We start from the raw sequence: 25,975 nt of genomic DNA on the forward strand, positions 1-25,975 counted from the left end.
TAAACTTTATAAAGAGCTGTGGCCTCCCCGTAGCTTGCACTACAAAAGATCAAGCAAAAAAGGATGCAAAACAGAGAATCTTGGACATGGCAGCCCAAGAAGATATAGCCACCCTCAGCAGGGTAGGCAATTTAAAATGGTTGAGCTGATACAAACGGTCCTTTCAAATGCCAACTTATCTAAAAATACAGATCCCAAAACATCTCAGAGAGGCATTCACCCCAGCTAGGTTTGACCAACTTGATACCATGGTAAGACATGGGAGATTCCAGGGTATCCCTTATAATGAACGAACTTGCATTTGTGGTGACCACGAAATTGAGGATCTAGCACACATTTTGTTTAGATGTAATCTGTACCAACAGGAAAGGGACCAATACCTTGATCCCTATATTAAACGAACAATATTCTGGGATACTCACATCAGAATATCATACTTTATGAGTGGACAAGATTCAAAAATATCTATTGCCACAGCTCGGTTCCTTCATAAAGCATCACTGTTGAGATCTAGATATGTGGGGATGATTGGTGTTAACTGTAAGGGTGATGAAGAGATTTTACATATGATGTCGGATGTTTTATGTTATTTCTACCTCCCATTTTAATTTTATTTTATTTCCCATGGTAACTATTTTACACATTTCTGTTCAATTGTGTAAACACTTTTACTCTTACCTGTTTATTTGTATATCTTTCAGTACATATTGTATATTTTTAGATTTGTATAGTCTGTATATAAGCTGTGCATGTTTAGGCTATTCATATGTATGGTATATATATTGTATTGTGGTTATTGCACTTAGTGCACTATATTAACATTTTGTGTGTGTGTGGCATTACTTGTATTACTATGTTTTGAGTATTTTGAAACGGCCCTCAGGCTATTCAATAAACTTGTTTGTTTGTTTGTTTGTTTGTTTGTTTGGAAAGTGCAGATAATGACCCAAGTGTTAGGTCTAAAGGAAAGATAATCACAACCAGTATAAAACAGTAGTGAAAATAGTAACCAGCAAGTCTCTTCTCCTCCATTTCCTCCTGGCTCCCTGATCCCAGCCCCTGCTCCTTAACAGCATTTTTCCTCTATGTAAAAAGTAAAATTACCCTAGGGAAGAGGATAATTCAGCTACAGGAAGGAGCCAGAGTGGCGAAGAAGGGGGAGTCAGGGAAAGAGAGAGAGAGAGAGAGGGTAAAAATAAACAGGAATTCACTCAAAATAACACAGCCTTCAGCATGTCCAAAAAAGGAGGGGGCTGGAAATATTCATGTAACTATGTGTGTGCATGCACGTGTGTTCTGTCTGTGGGGTATCATCAGTGCTCTACCATTCAAGGAACATGGAAGACTCTATTCAAATTAGATACCCACCTCCAAACAGTTTTCAGTTGCATGATTGGGAATACCCACATCCAGATTTTTTAACTTTTCTACCTCCTTCCCAAAAAAAGGTGTTTCCTGAGATAATGAAAAGGGAAAACAGAGGGACTCTATGATCACTAGCATCTCCTCTTAAAGCAAACCCATCGGCTCCTTTGGCTGCTCCAAAAAAGCCAGCTCCTTCCCATTAGACAAGGTGTATGGCAGCCCACCATAAGCAACAGCCTGTGTGGAAAGCACCATCAGAAAGCAGGAAACTGTTAATTGGGATGGATTTATTATTACATTTTTAGACAAGGTCAAAATGTTACCTTATTCACATTACAATTCTCAAAATCCTCACACAAAATAGCCAAGATGACCAGCGGCCTTTTGCCTACCATGAGGTGTCACCTATTGGATTTTTTTTTTTTTTACTCCCAGCTCCTTTCCTCATGCTGCAGTTCTAAAAGAGTGATGGTGATGATGATGATGACGACAACGCTGCCGCCACCACCACCACCATCTGGCACCAAATGCCAATTAATGAGTGAACGAGACAGAACACAGGAGCCCTTGGTGCAAATACTCACCAGAGACAACGAGCACATAAAAGAAGGGACAATTAAAAATAACTAAAGCCATGACAAGAATTTTTGGTGCCCTGTTGCTCAGGCCAGGCTAGGTCAGGCATCTGCTTCTCACCCAACATTTAAGAACAAATTGTGGGATTGTGTTTTGTTTTTGTTTTTTAAAGACTTTTTGGTAGACTGCAGAGTCCCTTTTTGGACAATAAGGTGGATCTGGTTTACCCTTCTTGTTGTTGCTGTGTGCCTTCAAGTTATACATTCTGACATATGGAGATCCTAAGATGTTGCCACAGGTTTTTCTAGGCCTGAGGGTGTATGACTCACCAAGGTCTCCCAATGGGTTTGCATGGCTGAATGGGGAATCAAACCCTGATCTCTAGAATCGTAGCCCAACACTCAAGCCACCATACCACACTGACTCTCTTGGTTAAACCTTGGCTCCATTCAATCAATGAGGCAGCATGGTTAAATCACATCAATGGGAGAGGTTCACCTCTAGATCAGCAGAAAACAAGTTTGCTCCATCCTCAATATGACATTCCTTCAAATACTTAAACATGGCTATCATGTCACCTTTTAGTCTTTTCTTCTCCAGGCTAAACATGCCCAGCTCCAATGTGAAGTCGAAGGCTTTCTTGGCTGCCATTCATAGCTTTTTGTGGGTTTTTCTGGCTATGTGGCTGTGTTCTGGATAATTTATTCCTGATGTTTCACCTGCATCTGTGGCTGGCATTCAGATGCAAGCAAAACAGCAGGAATAAACTCTTCCAGAACACAGCCGCATAGCCCGAAAAAATATACCCAGTTCCCTAAGTAACTCCTCATAGGGCATGGATTCCATACCCTTCACCATTCCTTGCTTTCAAAGTGAGTTTCAGGGCTAGAGCCAAGTTCAAATCATGTCCTGGTGAGAGGCCCGAATATTATTCTCTTAAGTGTGTAACAGAGGCAGCATAATCACATAGCTTCCTTGTGAGAATATAATTATCAGATAAAATCAGGAAAGCATCTTGCCCACTTGGGTTATCAAAAGGGTGCAGGGGCCTGGAGAATCAGATAATGCCCAATGAAGCAAAAGTTGATCACATGGGAAAACATTCATTACTCTGAGGAGCTGAACTCAAGGGGGGCACCCCAGAGCCTGGTACAAGAGGTAACAGAAGGAGCCCTCTGCAAACCTTGCAGGCTTTCAGTGTTCTTTGCTGTGAAGGGAGTTTATTTATTCACACTAAGCTGCTGTCTTGCCTTCTGTCCCTTCAGTGGGAAGTCTCAGCAAATCCCTTCAGGGAGGAGGAATGCAGAGAATGTTTGGTGGGAGATTTACAGCAGAGAAAAATAATGCAAATGACATTCTCTTACATATACAAAGACAAAGACATATATTGCACACAGTATTCATTCAGTGAAGTGCAGTGCAAACTTCTTGACTTCAGCTATGCTAATGGTGTTGTACAGGTATATCAGACACAAAAGTTATTCTCAGTTCTTACAGGAAGAAGAAGCACCCAAGTCACAGGCTATTACTGAAAAAATATGAATTAATCCACCCTACAGTAAGAAGTAATAATCTGGTAAAATAGCCGCAGCTTGGAGCTAATGCAGAGCTTTGGAAAGTTACTTTCTCAGACTACAGGTCCCCAAATCCCTATGTTGGCCATGTTGACAAGGAATCCTGGGAATTGTGGGCCAAAAAGGAGCTTTTCCAAAGTCTAATCCAAACTCTGGTTTCAACTCCAAATGTCAGGGAAAGCACAATAATAAGGGAAAGGAGACCCCTTTTTGAGCCAGCCTTGTTCCCCATCTACAGCACATCTCTAAGGTCACTAGTTACTAGAGTGCAACAGCCTGCAAAGTCTGTCACACTTTGCTCAGCAGAAATCTGCAGTGCACTGGGACTAAATAAAAGAGGTTCACAGCTGTGGATGCAATCTGGAGGCTGGACAAAGCTCCTACTGCCAGAGTCAGAGGCCAAGGCAGTCCTGCCAGGAAGCAGTGAATACCATCCTCCTGGAATCTCTCCGTGGGTGCTTGCCTGACCTCAACACCAACCAACAAAAGGCTTACACATGGAACTGGGAAAGCCAAGGTGCCCTGGCAGCACATTCCCCATGTGGCTGCCTGCTAAGCCTCTGATTCATAGTGAGCTGGACAGTGGGCACTGGAACTGTCTAGTGCATCTCCTGATTCAGTTACTTGGCCAGCAGGTGTTTCTTTGGCCCACCGCCCCCTCCCTAAGAAAGATAACAAGCCTACAGGCCAAACTGAGTCCACATTCACATTTCCTCACCATTGGTCTTCCAAAAGCAATGCCAGTCTCAGTTTGGGAAAATTACTTTGTTGGACTGAAGCTTTCAAAATCCAGCATGGTTCTTCAAGGACAGTAGGTAGCCAAGTGTTCCTACACCAGTAGAAAGTAGCAAAACAACTAGGAGCTGCAGGGTTACAACACACTATGCCCTATGAGGAGTGACTTAGGGAGCTGGGTATGTTTAGCCTGGAGAAGAAATGGTTAAGAGGTGATATGATAGCCCTGTTTAAATACTTGAAGGGATGTCATATTGAGGAGGGAACAAGCTTGTTTTCTGCTGCTCCAGAGAACAGGACACAGAAGAATGGATGCAAGCTACAGGAAAAGAGATTCCACCTAAACATTATGAGGAGTTTCCTGACTGTAAGACCTCTTACTGTCAAGAAGTTCCTCGTAATGTTTAGATAGAATCGACAGCAGAATACAATCCCTCAGAGAGTGGTGGAGTCTCCTTCTTTGGAAGTCTTTACGCAGAGGCTGGTTGGCCATCTCTCACTGGGGATGCTTTGATTGAGAGTTCCTGCATGGCAGGGGTTGGACTAGATGGCCCTTGTGGTCTCTTCTACCTCTATGATTCTATGATTCTAATACCAACTAGAGTGGAAAAAGAGAGAGGTTACATGCCCTTCCTTCCCAACAACACCAACCTGATCCAATTAGACGTACAGGTAAGAGCCTTAGCTCAGTAGAAGGGCACAATGATATCTAAGAATAGGAAATAACCACCCTGACACACAGGAGAGCCTCTATGAGTCAATACACATAGATACCACTGAGCTAGATGGATCAAGGGTCTGACTCAGATTCAGACTCCTTTACAGCTACTTTTAAATTGTTGTTGTACTTGTTGTTAATAGTGGAAAATTTAATCATAGGTCTCCTGCATCACATCTATTTTGCTCCTGACAGCAGTAGTGTGCATGGAGCCATAGATTCTAAAGACAGCACTGGGACAGAAGAGACAGATAATCCAAGGCATATCAATGTCCCTATGCTTGGGCCTAATTTATACTTCATGCAAAAGCAGGATCATGAGGAACTAACAAAATATTTTTTGTGGGTTTTTCGGGCTATGTGGCCATGTTCTAGAAGAGTTTCTTCCTGATGTTTCGCCAGCATCTGTGGCTGGCATCTTCAGAGTATGCTTGCCTGGAAAGGACTTGGGTATATTGTGTGACCTGGAAAGATAGGAGTGATTTGCATGTGTGTTGTTCTGTTGCTAATGGCAGGCCTCAGGGTAGGAGGGTCTGCAAAAGAGGATTAGTGTCTGCTTGATTAGTGCTCCTTGTCTGCTGGGAAACCCCTGACTCTGGGAGATTTTTCATTTGCATTTGTTGAGTCTTCATCTTGCTATTGTGAACATGGCCACATAGCCCGAAAACCCCACAAAAAAATATGGATGCCGGCCATGAAAGCCTTCGACTCCACAAACAAAAGATTCATGAATGTATTTTCTATAGCAAAGTTCTCAAGAAACAATAGATAAGAAAAACAAGGATCCAGAAAAAGAAGCAGGCATCACACAGGACAGGAGGGTTAGTAAAGGCTCATCCAGTTTTGTATATTTGGATCACTCGAAATGGCTTTGTCTTGATCACCTAACTATTACCAACATAGCCAGAATGGATATTCCATTGAGAGGCTCAGATGAGCTCAAAATGCTCCCAAGGGGCTATGTCCACAATTATACAGGGCAAAGGCAAGGAAGGACTGTAGTTTCCAGAGTTTTGGAAAAGTTTTACTGGAAAAGTTACTTTTTGAATGATGACTTCCAGGAATCTCCCAATCAGCCTGACCATGTTGGTGGGGGGTGGGCAGGTCCTGGAAGCAGTACCTCTTTTAAAAGTAATTTTCCCAAGGCTTTCACTGTGCTATAATATTTGTTACAGTGGCATTGGCCTAGAATAAATACAGTACTTAAACTACCTGTGAATTATCATGTAGATGCCATCTTCTGCACAGAAATATTAGTCATTTATTTCTTTTGTCTGGGATTTGAAATGTGATTTATAGGGACACATTGACTTTCATCTGTCTTGGTTAGTTGTACTTATGGGCACATTTAATCTATTTTTACTAAGGATATAAATTAAATGAAACTGAGTTTTAAAATCTTAGGGGCTAAACAGACCAGCGATAAATGCTGGCATGGGGGCGGAGTGGAGGTATGGAAACTGCATGTCGGATGCCCCAACTTTTCCCTGATGCCGGTGCCATGCTGCCCACCTGACCAGGCAGCGGGCAGCATCAAGCCATTTCTTTGGCACAGCATTTAAACGTGCTGCACCAAAGAACTGGTGAAACGCAGCCACTGCAGTGGCAAGGGCGGCATTTTGCCATTCTTTTTAGTACTGGCAAAGTGGCAGATCGGGGCCACGGTGTGTGGTAGCTGCAGCCCGAATCTGGCGAGGAAAGGGGCAGCGGGACACCACTCCAAAGGGGCGGTCTGTTTTGCCCCTTATTTCCACATAGTTCTGGGGCTGTGACAGGGGACAAGTGACACAGCCTGGATGATTCCGCACTCCCAATTTAAATAATAGTAAATGACAATAAACTGTGTTAATAAACTGCTATGCATACAGTGCCATGTGTATAATTGCCCTCTTCCTACCACTTAACCAAATGATACCTGCCATAAAAATTATACTGTACAATAAAACCATAATAAAACTATCAGATCACTTTTAAAATTATGCATATGAAGTTTGTTTGTTTATTTATCGTGTGTCCATATAGGTTGTATTATGAGCTAGGCCAATTTCCCATTTCCAGCTGGACTATTGATTTTAGTGGCCTTTCAATAATTGAGGAGGGGGGGAGGCAGTTATCTGTGAAGATGCTGTGGTAATGTTAAGTAAGAAGCATTCCTGTTACTAGATGTGGGGTACATTTCACCCCCTGGGAGGCTTCATGGTTAAGGCTAGAGTGGAACATATGTGCCCATGTGTGCAGGTGGGGTAGGGGAGGACAAGAAGGAGAGAGGATATGGATTTCAGTGTCACTGCTTAAATGTCCCATTAGTAATTCTGCATGCAGTCAGTGGCTTGAGGAGTTGTGCTATAAATATTCAACATTACATCCATTAATTCCTAGCATCCCCTTTCAATACTACAACTTCTTTGGCAGAGAAGGCTAAGTAGGAAATAAAAGTCATCTTGTGTGTGTATCTGCTTTCACTTGTCAACTTATGGAAACACCATGAATTTCATACAGTTTTCTTAGGGAAGGGATATTTTCTTTGGTGGCTACAACAAGCTTTGAAGCTACAGCAACAAAAAGGATAATTGTATGGAATGTAGCCTACACATATTCCACCTAAGGTCAAGGAGGAAGCCATGGTCAGCCATGTATAGCAGAACTAATTGTGTAAAATAGACAATGTCATGAAATAAGGGATTAGTCAAATGTGAAGATGTGAGTGGCCAGCCTGCAGTGCAGGTACCACAGATAATCTATAGCATTTTGGAATATGAGCAAATAGGGTCAAACTGTCTAGTTATGTGTTAGAGTAGGGATGTGCAACTTGGTCCCTAACTACAGTTCTCAGAATCGCTGCCTAATTGCTACCACAGTTTAGAATCATGCCTACACACCTGCCTGCCTCTCCAATGACATATTACTACTTGCCTTACACTTCAGCTGACAAGAGGCAGCCAAACACATGTGGAAGTGGGCTGTATATGAAGAACAATGGGATATTAATATAGTTTCACCTACTTAATAAGCTGGACTGTGTCACACATGTGAAAGAAAAGAAATGAGAAAGAAAGATGGGAAAGACAGTTCTAGATGTTGATAATGTTCTACAAGTGCCGTTTGTTCAAAGAAAGGGATAGGACTCACACTCCTGTCTTTGAGTCTGCTTCCCAAACTTAATCAGTGGCTTTGGACACTTACATGTGAATGGTTTTCTGGGCAACAGTTCATAAAATCATAGAATTGGAAGAGACCCCCAAGGGCCACCCAGCCCAACCCCATTCTGCCATGCAGGAACTCCCAATCAAAGAATCCCCAGCAGATGGCTGGCATGGAGACTCCACTACACTCTGAGGGAGCAATGTGTTCTACTGTCGAACAGCCCTTACTGTCAGGAAGTTCCTCCTAATGTTGAGGTGGAATCTCTTTTCTTGTAACTTCTTTCCATTGCTCAATGTTCTAGTCTCTGTAGCAGCAGAAAACAAAGCTTGCTCCATCCTCATTATGACATCCCTTCAATGGCAGCTAATAACAACAACAAAACAACCAGGCAGTTGTACCAATCTATTGTTGGCCGGTGGTGGGAAGGGAAATTCCCATTCTACTTCAAGAATAATTAGACAGACTTGCAAGCAGAACACAGGAAACAGATATAGTGATGACAGCTTAGCAACAAAAATTACTTATTTGAGCTAGCTCCATTTATTTCTATTTCCTATCATCACGAGGGACACCATCTAAAATTATCTCCAGCTTTGTTAGTATAAAAAACAATCCAGGATTTGTATACATTTATTTTCCACTGACCAAAGAACCTGTGTATTATATTCAAGGATGACAACAATGCTGAGTGACAGCTGGATTCAATTTATTTTTATTTTTTATAGAAGGGGATCTCCTATTTTCTATTTTTTTGTTTTAGTACAATCTGAAACCATCATTAGGCAGTCTAACTTGAATGTTTGCTGCCCCTCCTTTTCCATTTCATCCTGAGACTGACCTTGCAGACTTTGTGACTTCATCAAGTCAGCCTTTTACGTCTCTTTCTCCCCGCTTTGCATATTTACTTTTTGTAACTTGTTGATTGACAAAGAAATCTGGAGCTCTCAAAACAAGTGTGACCTTGGAGTTTGCCTAATAAAGATATTACCCTTCTATGGATTTTGGGATTCTTCATTCCACTGCAGGATTCCACTGCTAAGGCATTCCATACATGTGGCTGCTCAAACTGTGTTTAAAAACCTCTAACAGTGTGAGGAACTGGCATGGGATAGTGGTTTGAGCACTAGGATATAACTCTGGAGAGGTTCAAATCCCCACTCATGGAAACCCAATGAGTGACCTTGGGCAAGTCATACTCTCTCAGTCTCAGTCAAAGGCAAACTCTCTCTGAACTAATCTTGCCAAGAAAACTCTGCAATAGGTTCACCCTAGGGCTACCACAAATCAGAAATGACTTGAAGGCACACAACAACAAAGAGAGTGCTATCTTTTGAAGTAGTCTACTCCACTATTGAACAGCAATCACCATCAGGAAGTTCCTCCTAATATTGGAAGGGAGGCAGGGAAGAGACTTTGATGGGTAAGGATTTTGCGACAAATAGGAGGCTGTTAATTGGTCACTGGCACAGTCAGTATGTCTAACTGACTGTGATGCACTGATGTGTGGGGAATGGGATGCACATTGGATTGGTTCACTGGCTTCTATAAGAACTATGGTGGAAGAAATAAAGACTTCATAATCTCTCTAAAAACTAACAGCTTTTTCCTTAGAAAGGAATGAAGGATGATCTGTGGGCCAGTCTTGGCCTCCAAAGTAATTTCCTCTGGCTTCTGGCAGTTCAAATAGTAGTCAAGATATGGTTAGCACCAAAGTTCACCCACAGTTTTAGCCATGAGGGGAAAAAATGTTTCCAAGTTGTGTGTAAGAGAAGAGAGACCACACTTTAATATCCTTTTAGATTTTGTACATAACACTTTTTTCTTGCCTAAACACACATGTTCTACAGTGGACGTCCCTGCTGCTAAGAAGCACAGCTAATTTGCAGGACTTCAAACCGTTAGGTTGGCAGAAGCTGAGACTAGTGGCAAGAGCTTACCCCATCGTGTGGCACTTGGGCCTTGAACTATCAACCTTACAACCATCAGAATTGGCATCTGAACCACTAAGCCACTGCATCCCAGGTAATATGGCATATTACCTGGGAACTATGCTGCATTGAGCTGTAGTTAAATAAACAGAATAAAAAAATGTAAATCGTTTTTAAGCACTTGAGTATGCAGTGTTATTACCTGGCCTACTAAAGGAATCATCACAATACAGACTTTAGGTGGAAACCTCTTTTACAGCCAATATTTGTTGGATTAGCAAGCTGAAACCTTAAACAGTCATCCTGGTTATCCATCCCTTGTCCTGAACAATCCCTGTTTGCAGAGGTTGCCTGTGGTTCAGTCCTGAGCTAAATGTTTCTCTCCAATGCTATACAATCAGCCACTAACGTATGAAAACTTCAAAATGATAGGGCTGAAAGGAACAGCATCCACTAGGAGTACAGTTTCAAAGTGCTGGTTTTTTTAAACGTACAACTGGGAGTTGTACATTCAAAAAACAACACTTTGAAACTATTACAACCCCATGAGGATTGCTATAATTAATGGCACTTCTGTACACACCCAGTTTCTTCTAGAGCAGGGGTTCCCAACCTTTTTGACTCACAGAGCCCTAAGGGTTCCATGGAGCACAGGTTGGGAACCACTGTTTTAGAGCCATCTGAAGATGTTCGTGTGTGACCTCTTCTCGAAGCTATGACCTTCACAGCCATGAAGTCTGGGGACAACTTATGAAGTTGAAGCCAAATAAAGTAACTTTTCTGGGCTCTGACCAGAAACAAAAGAAACAGAAGCCCTGTTCACAGAAATGGAAAGTGAAAAGGCAGGTGGCCAGAACGGGCTCAGCGTGGGCTGCCTGTTGAAAAGAAGGGACCTAAGAGCACAGGCAAAGTAGTTTAAGAGGTTTGTGATGTGTGTGATCCTCAGGTTAGGGTTAGAGGGCAGACACCTCCTAGATCCCTATAGCAGCCAAGCTATTACAGAAATCAAACACTTCAGAGAGTCACCAGAATTCCCACTATCCACACTGAGTGTTCCATCCAATTAAGGGAAGGTGTCACTCCAGTGCTTGGGGACTACAAGCCTCCTGGTGATGCTAGTAGCCATGCTTTCTTAATACATTTCAACAGCTACCAGGATGAGAAGTTAGTATGACCTCAACCTGGGTTTTTTCTCTACCAGTTGTGTGCCACATGGCCAGCTTCTCCTCTGTTTACTCTGTGGTTCCTATATAAGGCAGAGCAAGAGGAAAATGTAGCTAGGCTAGCAAAGTTCCATACGCTTGAGCACAAAGCAATGATTTTGCATTTAAACCTCGGGAAAGCCAAGATAGTAATAATTATCAAGTGGCTTTATATTTATTCACTGAGAAAAGAAGATAAAAATCCATCCCTGGTTTTGTTGCAATCAGTGTGCCAGTGATGGATTCAGTCCCAGAAAAGGGAGTCCTCACATTTAATAGTGATTAGGCTTCTCGGTGAGAGAATGAGTCTGCATGTATCTTTGGAAATTGTTCAGAATTAGATCTTTCCTGTCTCTTCCAAGATACAGAAAGTGGTAGCGGGAGGAGGGAGAAGAAGACAGAAAATAGCACACATCCATGGAAGAAGAACATATTTCAAAACATACCAGATGATTTATTAGTGAAATTTGTAGGAGTGTGTGAGCAGACTGTAGGGAAAGGGTAAACAGCCTATTAGCTAGCAACACAGTAATGCAAACTGTGGCACAGAGGCTGCAGGTCAAAGACACCCTCTCTGCAGAAACATTATAAATATTTAGGGTTGGGCAATGTAAGTATCCACCTTCCCACCCTGCAAATAAAGTACTGAAATCATCACACGAATGGAATTTCAAGAAACAATCAACACCCACTAGAGGGTTAGAGAAAAGAAATTATTACCATCAGCAGCACCTTCCACAAAATCCTTGCCAAGGCCAAAGGATTGGGAAGGGAAGGAAAGAACACCTTGTAAATAACTCAGGAGCAGCAGAAGCAGCAACAGAGGCTGTGGATGCCAACAACATCTCACAGAATATCCATTTCACATATTTCAGTCCCAAAGAGGAAGACACAAATGGTTTATGTTTTAACTGCAGAGGCCAGGGATTTAGACATAGACTACTGAATTTCCTCCCTCTCCCTCCCTCTCTTCCCCATACACAGAAAAAAGCAGTGGGGAAGTCAAAGCTTAAAACTGATACACTGAATTCAAAAGACTTCCCGGCAAGATTTGTGACCCTTGTCATTTTAAGTCTCAAAGCAGGAGGGAGACTTTGCTGTCTCACCAGCCTTATGTGAGAGAATCATTCACTAACACAACTCATGCTACTTACACACCACCTTTCAGACCTTGCTATATAGAGAGAAACAGAAATATACCCTGTCATGCAAGGCATGGAACTCACCAGCTGACAGGCTGAGGTCTGATCTGCTGGTGCAATGCCACTGAGAAGCCAAAGAAGCTGCCATTGTCTCCATACTTGAGGATGGTTTCAGTAATGTCTAGATTAAAGGCTGAAGTCCCCAGGAGGTGGAGGGTGAGGCAAAAGAGAGAGAAGTTGAGTGTCCCAAACATGCTGCTGGGCAGCTTGTAGCAGGCACAATACTTGGAGCTGCCACTGTAACTATTCTCAGACCTCCCTCTCTGGGAGGCGTTGGAGGAGACAGTTGCCTGGCTCTGTCACACGCCCTCTCACTCCCTTTCCTGACTGACTAGCCAGCTTGAGATTGTACAAATCCTCAGGCAACCTTGCCTCATATGTCTCCCTCCTCATTCTGTCTCTTTCTCATTCTCTCTCCCTCCATTCTGTAGTGCAGGTAGGAGGAGCACAGCTTTCAAACAGCAAACACGCCCCTTCCTACAAATGTACCACTGGACAGCATGAAGAGAAAAACCAGAGGAGGGAAAAAGCAGGTGCATAAAAACCCAAAGGCCACAGATCCAGCGACTGTAAATAAAACTTTGGTTAAAAAGGAAGGAACCAAGGAACCTTTCTGAACTAATAAGCCACCACGCAACTGATCTTCAGTACCACAGCATGGTGTATGTTGGCCTTGCTCAAAAAGGTTTTGATAAAAGATACAAAAACTTTCAAATGCTGTTAGATGTAAAATCAATGGACAAACTAGATCCTACTTTCAAACTGCCTTGTACTTTGGGGGGGGGGGGGGATACTGTCACTTGTCTCAAGTACTGAAAAAACTCAAAGGTGCAAGGAAGGAATTTAATTGCAATTCTGTACATACTTACCTAGGAACAAAGCTGGGGAAAGTTAATTGTTTGGACAGCTTCTGGATCTCTCCTGACCCCTGTTCTGGCAGTTGTTGTTTGTAGAAAAGGTAATTTTTCCCAGGTCTGGCAGGCCAGCCTTTAGTGTGTCAGTGGAGCATGCCAGATATTGACTACAACCAAATATTTTTAAAATGTTATTTATGTTAAACTATCAAATACAGAACAAGCAAATAACAAATACCCATAAAAAGTCATGAAAAAACAAAGAGAAAATCAACACATTTCTGTCAGTTTCTCAGTTTATTTAATCACTCATATTTTACAGAGATATAAACAAATCCAGGCAGCTTCAGGCTGACTGGATGTACAAAACTCTGGAGATTATCGCACTGCGTTCTGAGAACGTTCCGTATCATCACGTGATGAGAACGTTCCTGGAACAGATATTACTGCATTAGTAAACTAGAACGTGATCAGAACGTGATCAGAACTGCATTTTACCGCACAGCGATTCCTGAAACCGTTCCGAGAACATATTCCACCAAGGCCGCCTCCGTCTCCTGATTGGCTTTAAGAATGACAGGCAGGGAGGCAGGGAAGCAGGCAGGCGAGCGACTGCAGTGAGGGAAGGGGTGTGTGTGTGAGAGAGAGGGGGGAAAGGAGGAGGGAGGGAAGGGAGGGAGGGAAGAAGGAGGGATCGGGAGGAAGGCAGGGAGAAAGAGAAATGGGGAGAGATGAGCCTTGCAAGTTACATCCCAAACCTCCTTTGCAAGGCTGGGAAGAAGGAGGAGCTCCATGCAGGTCAAGCCGAAGGAAAGCAAGTTGCCAGGAAGGGGACTGGGCCAAGGGCAGAGCCCCGGCAGCCATAGCAGCTCTTTAAACCGGTTAGAAAAGAAGAGTCCTCTGCTGTCATCCCAATTCCCCTTTTTGGCTGCTTGTCACCCTTTTGCCTCCTGTGTGTGTGCGCATGTAATGTGTGCCTTCATAGAATCATAGAATCATAGAATCATAGAGTTGGAAGAGACCACAAGGGCCATCCAGTCCAACCCCATTCTGCCATGCAGGAAATCACAATCAAAGCATCCCCAACAGATGGCCATCCAGCCTCTGCTTAAAGACCTCCAAGGAAGGAGACTCCACTACACTCTGAGGAAAGAGTGTGTTCCACTGTCGAACAGCCCTTACTCTCAGGAAGTTCCTCCTAATATTGAAGTGGGATCTCTTTTCCTGGAGCTTGCATCCATTGCTCCGGGTCCTAGTCTCTGGAGCAGCAGAAAACAAGCTTGCTCCCTCATCAATGTGACATCCCTTCAAATATTTAAACAGGGCTATCATATCACCTCTTAATCTTCTCTTCTCCAGGCTAAACATCCCTAGCTCCCTAAGTCGTTCCTTGTAGGGCATGGTTTCCAAACCTTTCACCATTTTAGTCGCCCTCCTTTGGACACGCTCCAGTTTCTCAATGTCCTTTTTGAATTGTGGTGCCCAGAACTGGACACAATATTCCAGGTGGGGCCTGTGAGCTTCCCTCCCCGCTTTAATTCTTGTCTGGCTCTTTGCTATGGAATTCTGGGAGTTGTTTGCTTGCTTTTGTGTGTTGCTCCAAACAGAGGAGCTTTTGTGGGTTCCTTCCTGGAGGGAAGGAGGAGAAGGTCCTGGACATCCCTGCCATCCTTGCCTCCTGCAGGCTGCCAGCACAGGAGCCCCGCTGGACATGACACTAGAGGCCCCCGCAGAAGCAGCCAGACCCTTTCCCTCTTGCTCTCTGCTCTGGCCCCCCTGTTTTCCTCTCTCTTTCTCTCTCTTTCCCTTCTTTCCTCTTCTCTCACTTGTCCCAACTTTCCTCCCTTCCCTCCCTCCTTCTTTCCCCCCTCACACACACATACCTTCCCTCACTGCAGTCGCTCACCTGCCTGCCTCCCTCCCTGCCTGTCATTCTTTCAGCCAATCAGGAGACGGAGGAATGAGAGAAGGGATTTGAGAACAGATAAGAATACCGCACACACCTCTGTTGGAACGTTCTCATCACGTTTCAGCTCTCTGGGAACACATTCATATCTGTACCCTCCTGGAACACATTTGGAACACATTTAAACGTTCTGAGAACCCAATTGGAACACATACGTGCGGTATACTCAAATGCGTTCCGTTCTCATCACGTGATGAGAACGTTCTCAGAACGCAGTGCGATAATCTTCTTTGGTGCATTTTGGGAGCTTCCAAAGGAACAGAAGTCCTTTGTTGAATGCCAGTTTAACCCTTCCACCTGCAATCAAAGAATTGCAGGGAACTAACTCCAATTTGAAAAGTGATAATGTATAAACTTGAACCATATGCTCTCAAATGAATCTGCTTCCTTCTAACCCCTTCATGACTCACTGTACAATGTTTGTCAGTATCTGGACAAGTGCAGTTCCCCATACATGGTCATCTGTGTTTTCCAGCATAGTGCTGTTTGACATCTAACTGGCTTTTGCAAAAAAAAAAAAGTGACTAAGGTCCAAAATACACTGCAAAAATAATCCAGTTTGACACCACGTTAACTGCTCTGGCTCAATGCTAGCGAATTCTGGAAAGTGTAGTTTTGTGAGACATTGAGCCTTCTCTGTCAGGGAGCTCTGGTGCCACAAGAAACTACAATTCCCAGGCTTCCCTATTACTGAGCCAAGGCAAATAAAGTGGTCTCAAAGCAGATTATTCCTGCAGTGTGTTTTGGACCTGAGTCTCTAAATAAGAAATTGCTAATTTTATTGTGAAACATGTTTGGCAATGCTAACTGTGAGTCAAAGGTGATCTGCTGACCAGTAATATCCTTGATTTCTGAAAAGACCATCTCATATGAGTACATCTACCGCATATGCAAATATAACCCTACTTGTTGGCATTCTGTCCAGCAGAGCCAGGAGCAGGATGGTTGCATACAGCAACCTTAAAGGTATCAGGTACCATCAGTTTATTACCTTAATAAAATTCACCTGTAGCTATAGGTGCAACTGGAGGCGCCTCTGTCAAAGGAGCAGTGAATCCATTCTGAGCTCTAATCCCAACTTAAAAGATGTTATCTGTGGTGCTGAACTCTATCCCCAAGTATGGGCTAAACCAAGAGCAGCATTCCCCACTCCACTGGAATTGTAGCTTCAAAACTCTCCGTTGCCTGGATCCTTATGCACCTTGAAATCCTAAGCAAGAAAATGAAATATTTTTGTGAACCTGAAGATATCTCTTCAAATATAAGAATAACACCACACCTTGTACATTTGGAGGTTATGTAATTCATTATACTGAGAGGCCCTGGGGCTTCACTATTGAAAACCCTACTTCAAATCAAGACACCCCAGGGATGTCTATAGATATTTTTTTAAAAAGAAGAAGACAAGAATAGTGTTGCTTCAGCTCCCACCATGAGCCACATACAGGACAAAAAGCAGCCATCACATTTTCCAGTACATGGGGACTATTTTTAAACAGCTGTGAAAGCTTGAAGCGACATTGGAGTGTTGGCAGAGGCCCCACATCCCTGGGAATCCATATCATTTACAAATGCAGCAGCAGCAAAGGAACAGCACAAGCATCACAGGAAGAACTTGGAAGTCCTCAGTCCTTTGGGATTCCTGTTCTTCTGATTTTAGCAGGGCTGCCATTTGCACGGCTTGTTTTTTTCAACTTTAGTAGTCAGAAAGTGGAGAGAGCTCTTGCTTTTTTGAGGGGAGACGATTCTTTCTATATCAGTTCCAGTGTCTTGCTTCTTTTAAAATTCTGGTTATCTTATAGTTTCTACTACAGCTTATCTATTATCTATAAGCTATAAGTTTGCCATAGTCATTGCTGGAAACTGCCTTATTCTAAACAGAATCTAAGTACTGGCCCAATTCTTTCTGAAGACCCCAGAAAAGGTATTCCTGCAAGCCCCAGCCTTACACATGCGCAGAGAGAGAGAGAGACAGAGAATAAGACCCCTGAATAGATGTACCATGCTATATTGGGCAGAAACAAAGATTCCAGCCTGCCTGCCCTTCCCACTCAGTAATAATTTTAAATGCCCCTCGGGAAAAAGAGGGGGTCAGGATCAAGGGTCAGCTTGAATAATTGTAAAAAGAATGTAGAATCAGGAAACACAGGCGCACAACAGCATCCTGGGATCTGTAATGGAGCAACTAGGCTAAAGCTGCATTTGATGGCATTGCCTACCACTTGAGCTTTTGGCTGCTACAAGGTCGCCTCTGCGGTCATCCAGCTGAGCCACTCTAATGCCACTCCAAACAAACAGGTAAATTAGCAAGTAAGATATTACAGCAGTTTACTTAAGACTGTCTATTGGGGAATAAGACAGTCCGGTGTAGAAAGAGGGTGCAGTGCAGAACTTCTCTAAAACAAATGGTTCCTGATGTTTTTGTAACACAGGCTCCTATGTTCTCTGATTTACCTTATGTTCAAGCTTCTTATTTTACACTTCTTTTCTTCAGAAGAAAATTGGAGTTTGCTGGGTACAGCCAGACCTTATGCATGTCCAAGCAACAGTAAGTCCCACTAAATTCACTTAGGCTTAGTTTCAAATAAATGTGCATAGGCTTAGGATGTTTCACAAGCAATGCAAAGCCTGCTTCTCTTCTAGTAATTGTGAGTCACCATAATGATACAACTGTTTTTCAATACATATCACATATTGACATCTGCTGGGAGAGACAGTCCCTTCATACTTCTTGATCATAAAACTCTACAACAGTGGTTCCCAACTTTCCTAGTGCCACGACCCTTTAATACAGTTCCTCATGTTGTGGTGACCCAAACCCATGAAATTATTTTCATTGCTACTTCATAACGGTAATTAAATAGGTGTTTTCCAATGGTCTTAGGCGACCCCCATGAAAGGGTGATTCGACCCCCAAAGGGGTCCTGACCCACAGGTTGGGAACCAGTGCTCTACAAGGATAAGCTCGCCCTTATATGGAGCAATTTGGCTGACTGATGGGGTTCATTGTACATCACCCATCATGGGTTCTGAGCCCCTCACTCCTGGAACCTTCTTCCCCCGTGAACAAGAGCCATCACTTCTTTAACCAGCTTCAAAACGGAGTTGAAGACCATCCTGTTCAGGGCAGCGTTCCCAGGCATTGCATAATTGTCACTTGCTATTTGATGTTCTTTTGTTGCCTGATTTATTGAATCATTTCCTATATTGCTATGTATTTTATATGTATTATCCTACTAGAGAGGCCCCTTCCCCACCACCACTCCCTTTGTGTTGTGTCTTAGATTGTAAGCCTGAGGGCAGGGAACCGTCCAATTAAAAAGATTGTATGTACAGCGCTGTGTAAATTTACAGCGCTTTATAAATAAAGGTTAATAATAATAATAATAATAATAATAATAATATTTTGGGGATAGCAGTCACCATATTGAGTAGCTGCTTTAAAGGCTGGCCTAAGACCCAAACAACATGCACCATCCTGACATGGAAGCCATTAGGCACCACCAGTCTGGTCACCAATCCCTCTCATCGTTACCATAGAACTGCATCATTTGCAATGAGTGGAACTACCAATCCTTTTTTTTCCTGGCATAGTTCCTCTGTCTTGAAGAGCAGCATGCCAAGGCAGATATCCAGCAAGTGAAACATTTTCCATCACTGCCTCTGAATGCCAGAAGAAACACTACTTTCCAAATATCTGCTTCATTTTCCTATATATTGCATTTATACACTGTATGCCGCACACATGGATGCAAAACTTTCCGACAGACAGAGTCAGATCAAAACAAATCACACAAAAAAAGTTTTAATACTGGCAGCAGTGTATACATCCTAACCTTTAGGATTGGTTTTTCCTTTCCCAAGAATCGAAACATAGAATCATAGAGCTGAAAAAGACCACAAGGGCCATCCAATCCATCCCCCTGCCATGCAGGAATACAAGATCAAAGCATCCTGACAGAAGGTCATCAAGATTGTGTTTTAAAACCTCCAAAGTTTTAAACAGAGGCTGGATGGCCATCTGTCAGGTATGCTTTGATTGAGAGTTCCTGCATGGCAGGGGGTTGGACTGGATGGCCCTTGTGGTCTCTTCCAATTCTATGATTCTATGAGTCTATGAAAGAAGGAGACTCCACCATATTCTGAGGCAGCTTGTTTCACTCTGGAACAGCTCCTACTGTCAGGAAGATGATATTATTTTGTTCCCTCAGTATCAATTCCTTTCTTCCTCAATCGATGCTTTCTTCTGGACTGACTTGCTTCTTTGAAAGTTTTATGATGATGATTACTGAAGAACAAGTGGGACCTGTATCAAAATGCTGCAGTGTTCCTTGCCTTGTAACAGGAGTGCCCCCATTCAAGCTTCCAGATAGTCATCTCTTCCCCAGAAAAACTGCTTCCCATCTCTCATACCCACATTTGCTATGACAAGCAGCAGCATTCAGCATACTACTGAGCAACTGTTAGAAATGTTTGCCTGTTTCCCTCTTAGATTTATTTTTAAAATATTTTTAAAGTCCTGAAAACCTGGGGGGGGGGGATTGTCTGCTAGGCAAGTAGTTTCTTCTGTCTCATTTCTCAGTGGCTCTGTTCTAGCTCCATTTCTGTCAGCACTCATCACCTGAATCCATTATTGTGTAAGGTGCAATTGCCTGCTCTCACACTTCCCTGCTCCCTTGTAGGATGCATCTATCCTTCTCTTCCTCCTCCCTTTCTCCCCCCTGCCACACAGCTCAATAATCCAAAGTAAATATCAAGACAGTGTACACTGGCCCTCTAGATGTTTTGAACTTGAACTCTCAGAATTCTAAAATAGACTACTTGATGATAAGGGATTATGGAAAGTGTAGTCCCAACCACCTGGAGGAGCGAAGATTTCCCAGCCCTGACAAACAAGCATTTCAATTTGTGTGCAAGTCTACACAATTCTCCTTCAACTGTGAAGAACACTTTTACTTTTATAAAATTATTGTTTTATTTACACAGTCAAGATTTACGAAAGATAGACAAGTGGTCTTGGCAACAGAACTCTAAACCACACAAAGAGAAAAGAAGAGAAGCCACAAACTATAGAAGAAATAATTCATTTTCAGATTCTTTTTACAACATATATGAGATCAAGGGATACCAGTAAGTCACGCTCCTAGCACCATTTAATTGATTTTGAACTGGAAATGGGAGAGAATTGAGGACCTTTCTGAATGCCTTTTCAAACATAACCTTCACTTTCCTTTTCAAAAAGTTATTTCTTACAGCCTGTCGTAACCATTACATCTCTTTCCAGCCTCTACTCTCATCCGCCCATCTTATAATCTTACTACTAAAAGAAATAGAGTGCCCCAGCAGAATTGCCATGTTTGGTATTAAAGGAAAGTACACTGCAGTTGGTGAGTAAGGGGATTGCCCTCTAGCTGGCTCTGAACACCCTTTCAGAAAGAACAAAAGTTGTTATATAAATGACAGTTATACTTATTACCTCCAGATGAGAGAAAGCATATACATTCTTCTTGGAAGAGATACAAGTTTTACCAATTCTGTTCTGTCGTAAATTGTAACATGGGAAATTTTTCCTTAGAAAATAAATCATAACTTCCAAATTAGGCTTAGAAAAGCTCATTTCCCTCTTCTTATCACAGTCTGAGGGCAGCTTTCTCTAAAAAGCCAAGAAGCAGCACCAGCATAGCAGTAGAGAAAGACACGTGAAAATAATTCCTTGTTTAGAAGATTCAGTCTTCTCCTAAGACCTTTCTTATTTTGGAATTCTTGAAGTTGATAAAAAAATCTAGAAAACCTAGTCTACATTCATGCTAGCTTTTGAGAGGCAGTCAAAGTATCTGATCAACATTCCACAAATTGGGATGAGAGAGTTTGATAGCCAGGACAGGGATCAGCAATTAAGTCTTCTTTTTGTTAATTCAGAGCAGCCTGGGAAGTGGTAAGGTGAGACAGTCACTTCTGCCATCTTCCACTTTGCATTTCCAAGTAAATATGGGGTGGGTCAAAGAAAACAGATAACTTGTCCAAAGAACAACAATTTGAATGCTAACTCATTAAGGGTCAAATTATTTAAGAATTTTCTTTAGGTATTCCAGGCTCCAAAATGGATAAAGCAAAAGAGAAAGTAGTGGACAAGTGGGAATCCAAATGGTAAAGTGATTCCTCCTCCTTCTTTATCAGATTGACTCTCAATACACTCATGGTAGGACCCCTTCCTGCAGACTGAGTACCAAAGATATTTGCAACTCTTGCTTGACTGGACCTCTTTTCACTAGCAAAAAAAAAATCTGCTTGCAACATCCTGTGGCCTCAGAGGGAGCTGGTGGATGGACTATCCTTTGATATGCCCAGAACTGGTACAGGTGTACATTTGGCCTGTACTAAACATGTGTAGCCCTAAAAATCAGAATTGGTTTCAGTAGGAGTTTTGATCCCCTTCACTAACCAAAGTACTGTATCTGGATTTACCTCCTTTCCTCTTTCCTAGTCTGTCTCTTTTTGCTTTTCATTATATCTGTTAAGACTATAATAAACCATTCTGGCAGGGATGAATTAGTTCTCCAGAGCACTGAATAGACTCTAAAGTGCTAAATATATTATCAACCCACAGAACTCATTGTTCCCAAGAGACTGAAACTATCAGTCCCCCCCCCCCCCAATTAATTGAGAAAGGGACTGGTGCCTGTTGTGAGCTAAAACAGAAAATGATCATCGTCAACTGCTCATCATGGACTGAAACATCCAGGCTGCAATGTTTCACAGGAAAGAAAATCAATCCACTTGCCTTCTAGCCTATGAAAGGTAGTGGGGATGATGTTCATTCCCTCAACACTTACCAGCTTGGAGGTTTCAGTACATACTTTTTCTTAAGCATCCAAAATTGAACACTGACAAAGACATGCCATATACATAATTAAGACTGCAATCTTATATTCTATTACTGTGGATTAAGTCACATTGGACTCAATGGAGTTTACTTTAGAGTAATTATTAATAGGATTATCATGTAAGACTGGTGTTCTACACACACTCACTTTGAAGTAGGTTCCATTGAGCTGCAAGACTTAAGCAGAACAGCTGATGACAGGGATGACCTGGAGGTCTCTCATTCATAGGATCACCATACGTCAAAATCAACTTGATAGCATAAGGACAATTATTAATATTATCCAATTTTATGAAAAGAACCCAGGAAAAGAATTGGCTTTATTGTTTTTAGATGCAGAAAAAGCATTTGATAATTTGAATTGGCAGTATATGTTAAATTTATTTCAAAAACTGAATTTGGGAGATAATATAACAAATTGGGTAAAACAATTATATAAGGAGCAATTGGCAAAAATTATCGTAAATGGATCCAAAACAGAAATGGTTAGGATTGAGAGAGGCACTAGACAGGGCTGCCCACTTTCCCCTCTATTATTCATAATGAGTGTGGAGATACTATGTAATGATATAAGAAACAATACAGAAATTAGAGGAACTAGAATAAAAGGCCAAGAATATAAAATCAAAGCATACGCTGATGATCTGGTTATAATTGTGGAAAACCCTTTAAAAAATGTGGAAAGAACCCTCCAACTGGTTGATGATTTTGGGGTTTGTGCTGGATTCAAAATTAACAAATCTAAATTAGTAATGATTACATTTAATTTGGAAAAAAAGAAGCAAGAAAATTTACAAACAAAAACGGGAATTCAAATTCAGAAAAAAGTCAAATATCTAGGGATATATATAACAAATAAAAACAGTGATCTTTTTGAAAACAATTATAAGAAAAAATGGCAAGAAATAAAGAAAAAATTGGAAGTTTGGTCAAAACTACAAATTTCATGGTTGGGCAGAATTGCACTATTTAAAATGTGTATGCTCCCAAAAATGATCTTTCTATTCCAAAATCTACCGATAATAAAAAACGATCTAATATTTGGACAATGGAAAAAAGATATATCGAAATTTATATGGCTAAATAAAAAAGCAAGAATAAAGTGGTCTTCATTAATAGATAGTAAGGAGGGCGGGGGGACTGGCTTTGCCAGATCTTAAATTATACTACCACGCATGCTGCATAGATTGGGTATGGGATTGGATACATTTGGAAACTACAAACTGCTAAATTTAGAAGGATTCAACTTAATCTATGGCTGGCATGCGTACATGTGGTATGGGAAAATCTCTAAGAACAAAATTTTCAACGACCATATAATTAGAAATTCACTATTCAGGGTTTGGAACAAATACAAGGAGAAAATATATAGATCCATCCCAGAATGGGTCTCACCCCATGAAGCCCTATTTAAAAACACTGGTATTGAGAAAGATAATTGGCTGAGATATAGAGAAATCTTAAAAATTGAAAAAGGGCAAAAGACAATGAAATCTAAGAAAGATCTAGAGGACAGTGGTATTAAATTGCAATGGTTCTCCTACTTCCAGTTGAGAGAAAGATTCAGGATGGATAGCAAAGAACAAGGAGTGAGTAGGGAAGAAACTGAATTAGATGTGATCATTCGAGGGGATAAAAGGATAGGTCTAATCTCAAAATTATACAAACTATGCCTTAAATTAGAACTAGAAAATGAAAGGATTAAACCGTGCGTGATTAATTGGGCAAAAAACATTGGACATACAATAAATTTAGATAAATGGGAACAAGCCTGGGGTAAAGATATAAAGTTCACATCATGCATGGATATAAAAGAAAATTTGATAAAAATGATCCACAGGTGGTACTAACTTGACCCCTTCCAGATTAAGCAAGATTTACAAAAACAACACAGGAATATGCTGGAGATGTAACGGAAATGTAGGCTCCATTTACCATATGTGGTGGACATGCCCTAAGATGCAAATATTTTGGAAAGAAATTAGAGATACAGTACACAAGATATATCAAGTGGATTTAAAGATGGACCCGGAGCTTTTCTTATTGAATATGGTGGACAGCAATGATATTAGACAAAAGTTAAAACCAATTTTGTATCTGATAACTATTGCCAGGATGACAATTGCAAAACTATGGAGAAACTCAGAAGTACCCACGGTTGATATATGGCTCTGCAAATCTCTAGAAATAATAGAAATGGATAGGATCACCCTGGCTCTAAAAGATAAATATGAAGAGGCAAAAGAAATTTGGGATCCATTATTAAAATTCTGTAAAGACAGATGGAAGATAAAATAAACACTCTCAACTTTAATTTCACTTCTTCCTGTATGCAAAAATTAATTATAAATAAATAATACAATATAACAGTAGGTGGGAAATAGTGCTATAGAAGGCTTAAGGTCAGGCGCAGCCTCTAATGGTATTTTAGCAAAACAGTTATGTAAGAGGATCGTAGTTATAGGGAAAACTTGTTGATAAAAGAGAATTAGTTTTGGATGAGCTGTTAAGAAAGTATTTACTGCAAACGTAAAGGGGATGGGTGGGGGGAAATGTCATTCTTTTTGGAATATAAGCATATATACCTGATTATGAATGTAAAACGTTGGGGGTGTACATATTGTAAACTTCAATAAAGATTATTTTTAAAAATCGACTTGATAGCAGTTAACCACGCAGAAGCTGTTATTAGAATACTATCCGAAACACAGTTACTTGAGAGTAAGTCTGATTCAAATCAGTGGTACTAACACAACAATCCTCTAGCCCAGAATTTTTCAACTTGGTGCCCTCCAGATGTGCTAGATGATAAATCCAGTGGCCACCATTCTAGATGGATTTGATGGGAGTTGTATTCCAATATAGCAGTAATATACCAGTTTGAAAAAGCCAATACCACTACGGGGAGAGAGATACATAGAAAAGCGAGAAGCGACATATCCCACAGACACTCAACCAAGGTTGCAAAGAATATGTATGTACAGTATGTGTCTTCAAGTTGCCTTTCAACTTATGGCAACCCCATGAATTCCATAGGGTTTTCTTAGACAAGGAATACTTAAAGGTGGCTTTGGCAGCTCCTTCATCATTCCTGGACTTTTTTCTTGGTCATCTTAATTTTCCTGATCACCTCCACCTGTTACCCACTATAAACCACATCTTTATTTAAGTCCAAAATCATAGTGTCCCTTTTGATTCAGCTCCAGCTTTGAGTCACATATTAATCAATCCAATGAGATCATCAGACCGCCATGTCATCTTTTGCTGATTCACTCTTAGTCAATATGTAGGTGATGACAAGTCACTGCCAACCACACTTAATTTCTGTAATGCTCCTTGGTGTTTTCAGTAGCAGTGGCCAAGTTCATCCTGGCACCTTCAAACTACACCCAGCTCCTTAACAGTTATTCGCTTTAAACATGCAGGGGCAGCTGTGTTGGCCATTTAACAAATACAAACAAAAATCCATCAGTGATACCTTTATTGGCCAACTGAAATGAACAATATACTTGTTGCAAGCTTTCGAAGCTCCATGGGCTTCTTCTTCTTCAGGCAAGATGGTACAAACCAGACAGGAGAAAACAAAACAATTGGAGATGTGAGTCAGATGCCTGCATGTTGTTTCAGTCCTTAGTAAAGATGTTATGATGGGGGGAGGATATCTTTTGCAGGCAGGTTCCTCCTCCTCCTGGCTATGCAGCAATAGGGAGATTTTCAAAGTCCAGGAAATTTACAGTCCATTTGTGGAAAATGCCAGGTTGGGTGCATGGTGTGGCGTATCTGCAATGGCCCCAATCTGGTGTTTTTGTCATAGCTCCATCCTATGGA

General features: G+C 41.6%; 1 protein-coding gene across 5 annotated transcripts in view; it reads right to left on the reverse strand.

The window, feature by feature from the left end:
• The window catches only part of ITGA7 (integrin subunit alpha 7), an 83,216-nt gene extending 70,393 nt beyond the window's left edge, over nucleotides 1-12,823 (reverse strand). For all 5 annotated transcript variants that reach the window (XM_089477702.1, XM_089477712.1, XM_089477684.1 and 2 more), the window contains exon 1: nucleotides 12,469-12,823. In XM_089477702.1, the coding sequence (XP_089333828.1) occupies nucleotides 12,469-12,638 (170 nt within the window). In that variant the 5' untranslated portion in view covers nucleotides 12,639-12,823. The remainder of the gene's footprint in view (nucleotides 1-12,468) is intronic.
• Between the last annotated feature and the right edge of the window lie 13,152 nt (nucleotides 12,824-25,975).

This window comes from Sceloporus occidentalis, unplaced genomic scaffold, assembly GCF_023333645.1.
Source record: "Sceloporus occidentalis isolate IW3139 unplaced genomic scaffold, rSceOcc1.0.p SCAF_1, whole genome shotgun sequence".
NCBI lineage: Eukaryota > Metazoa > Chordata > Lepidosauria > Squamata > Phrynosomatidae > Sceloporus > Sceloporus occidentalis.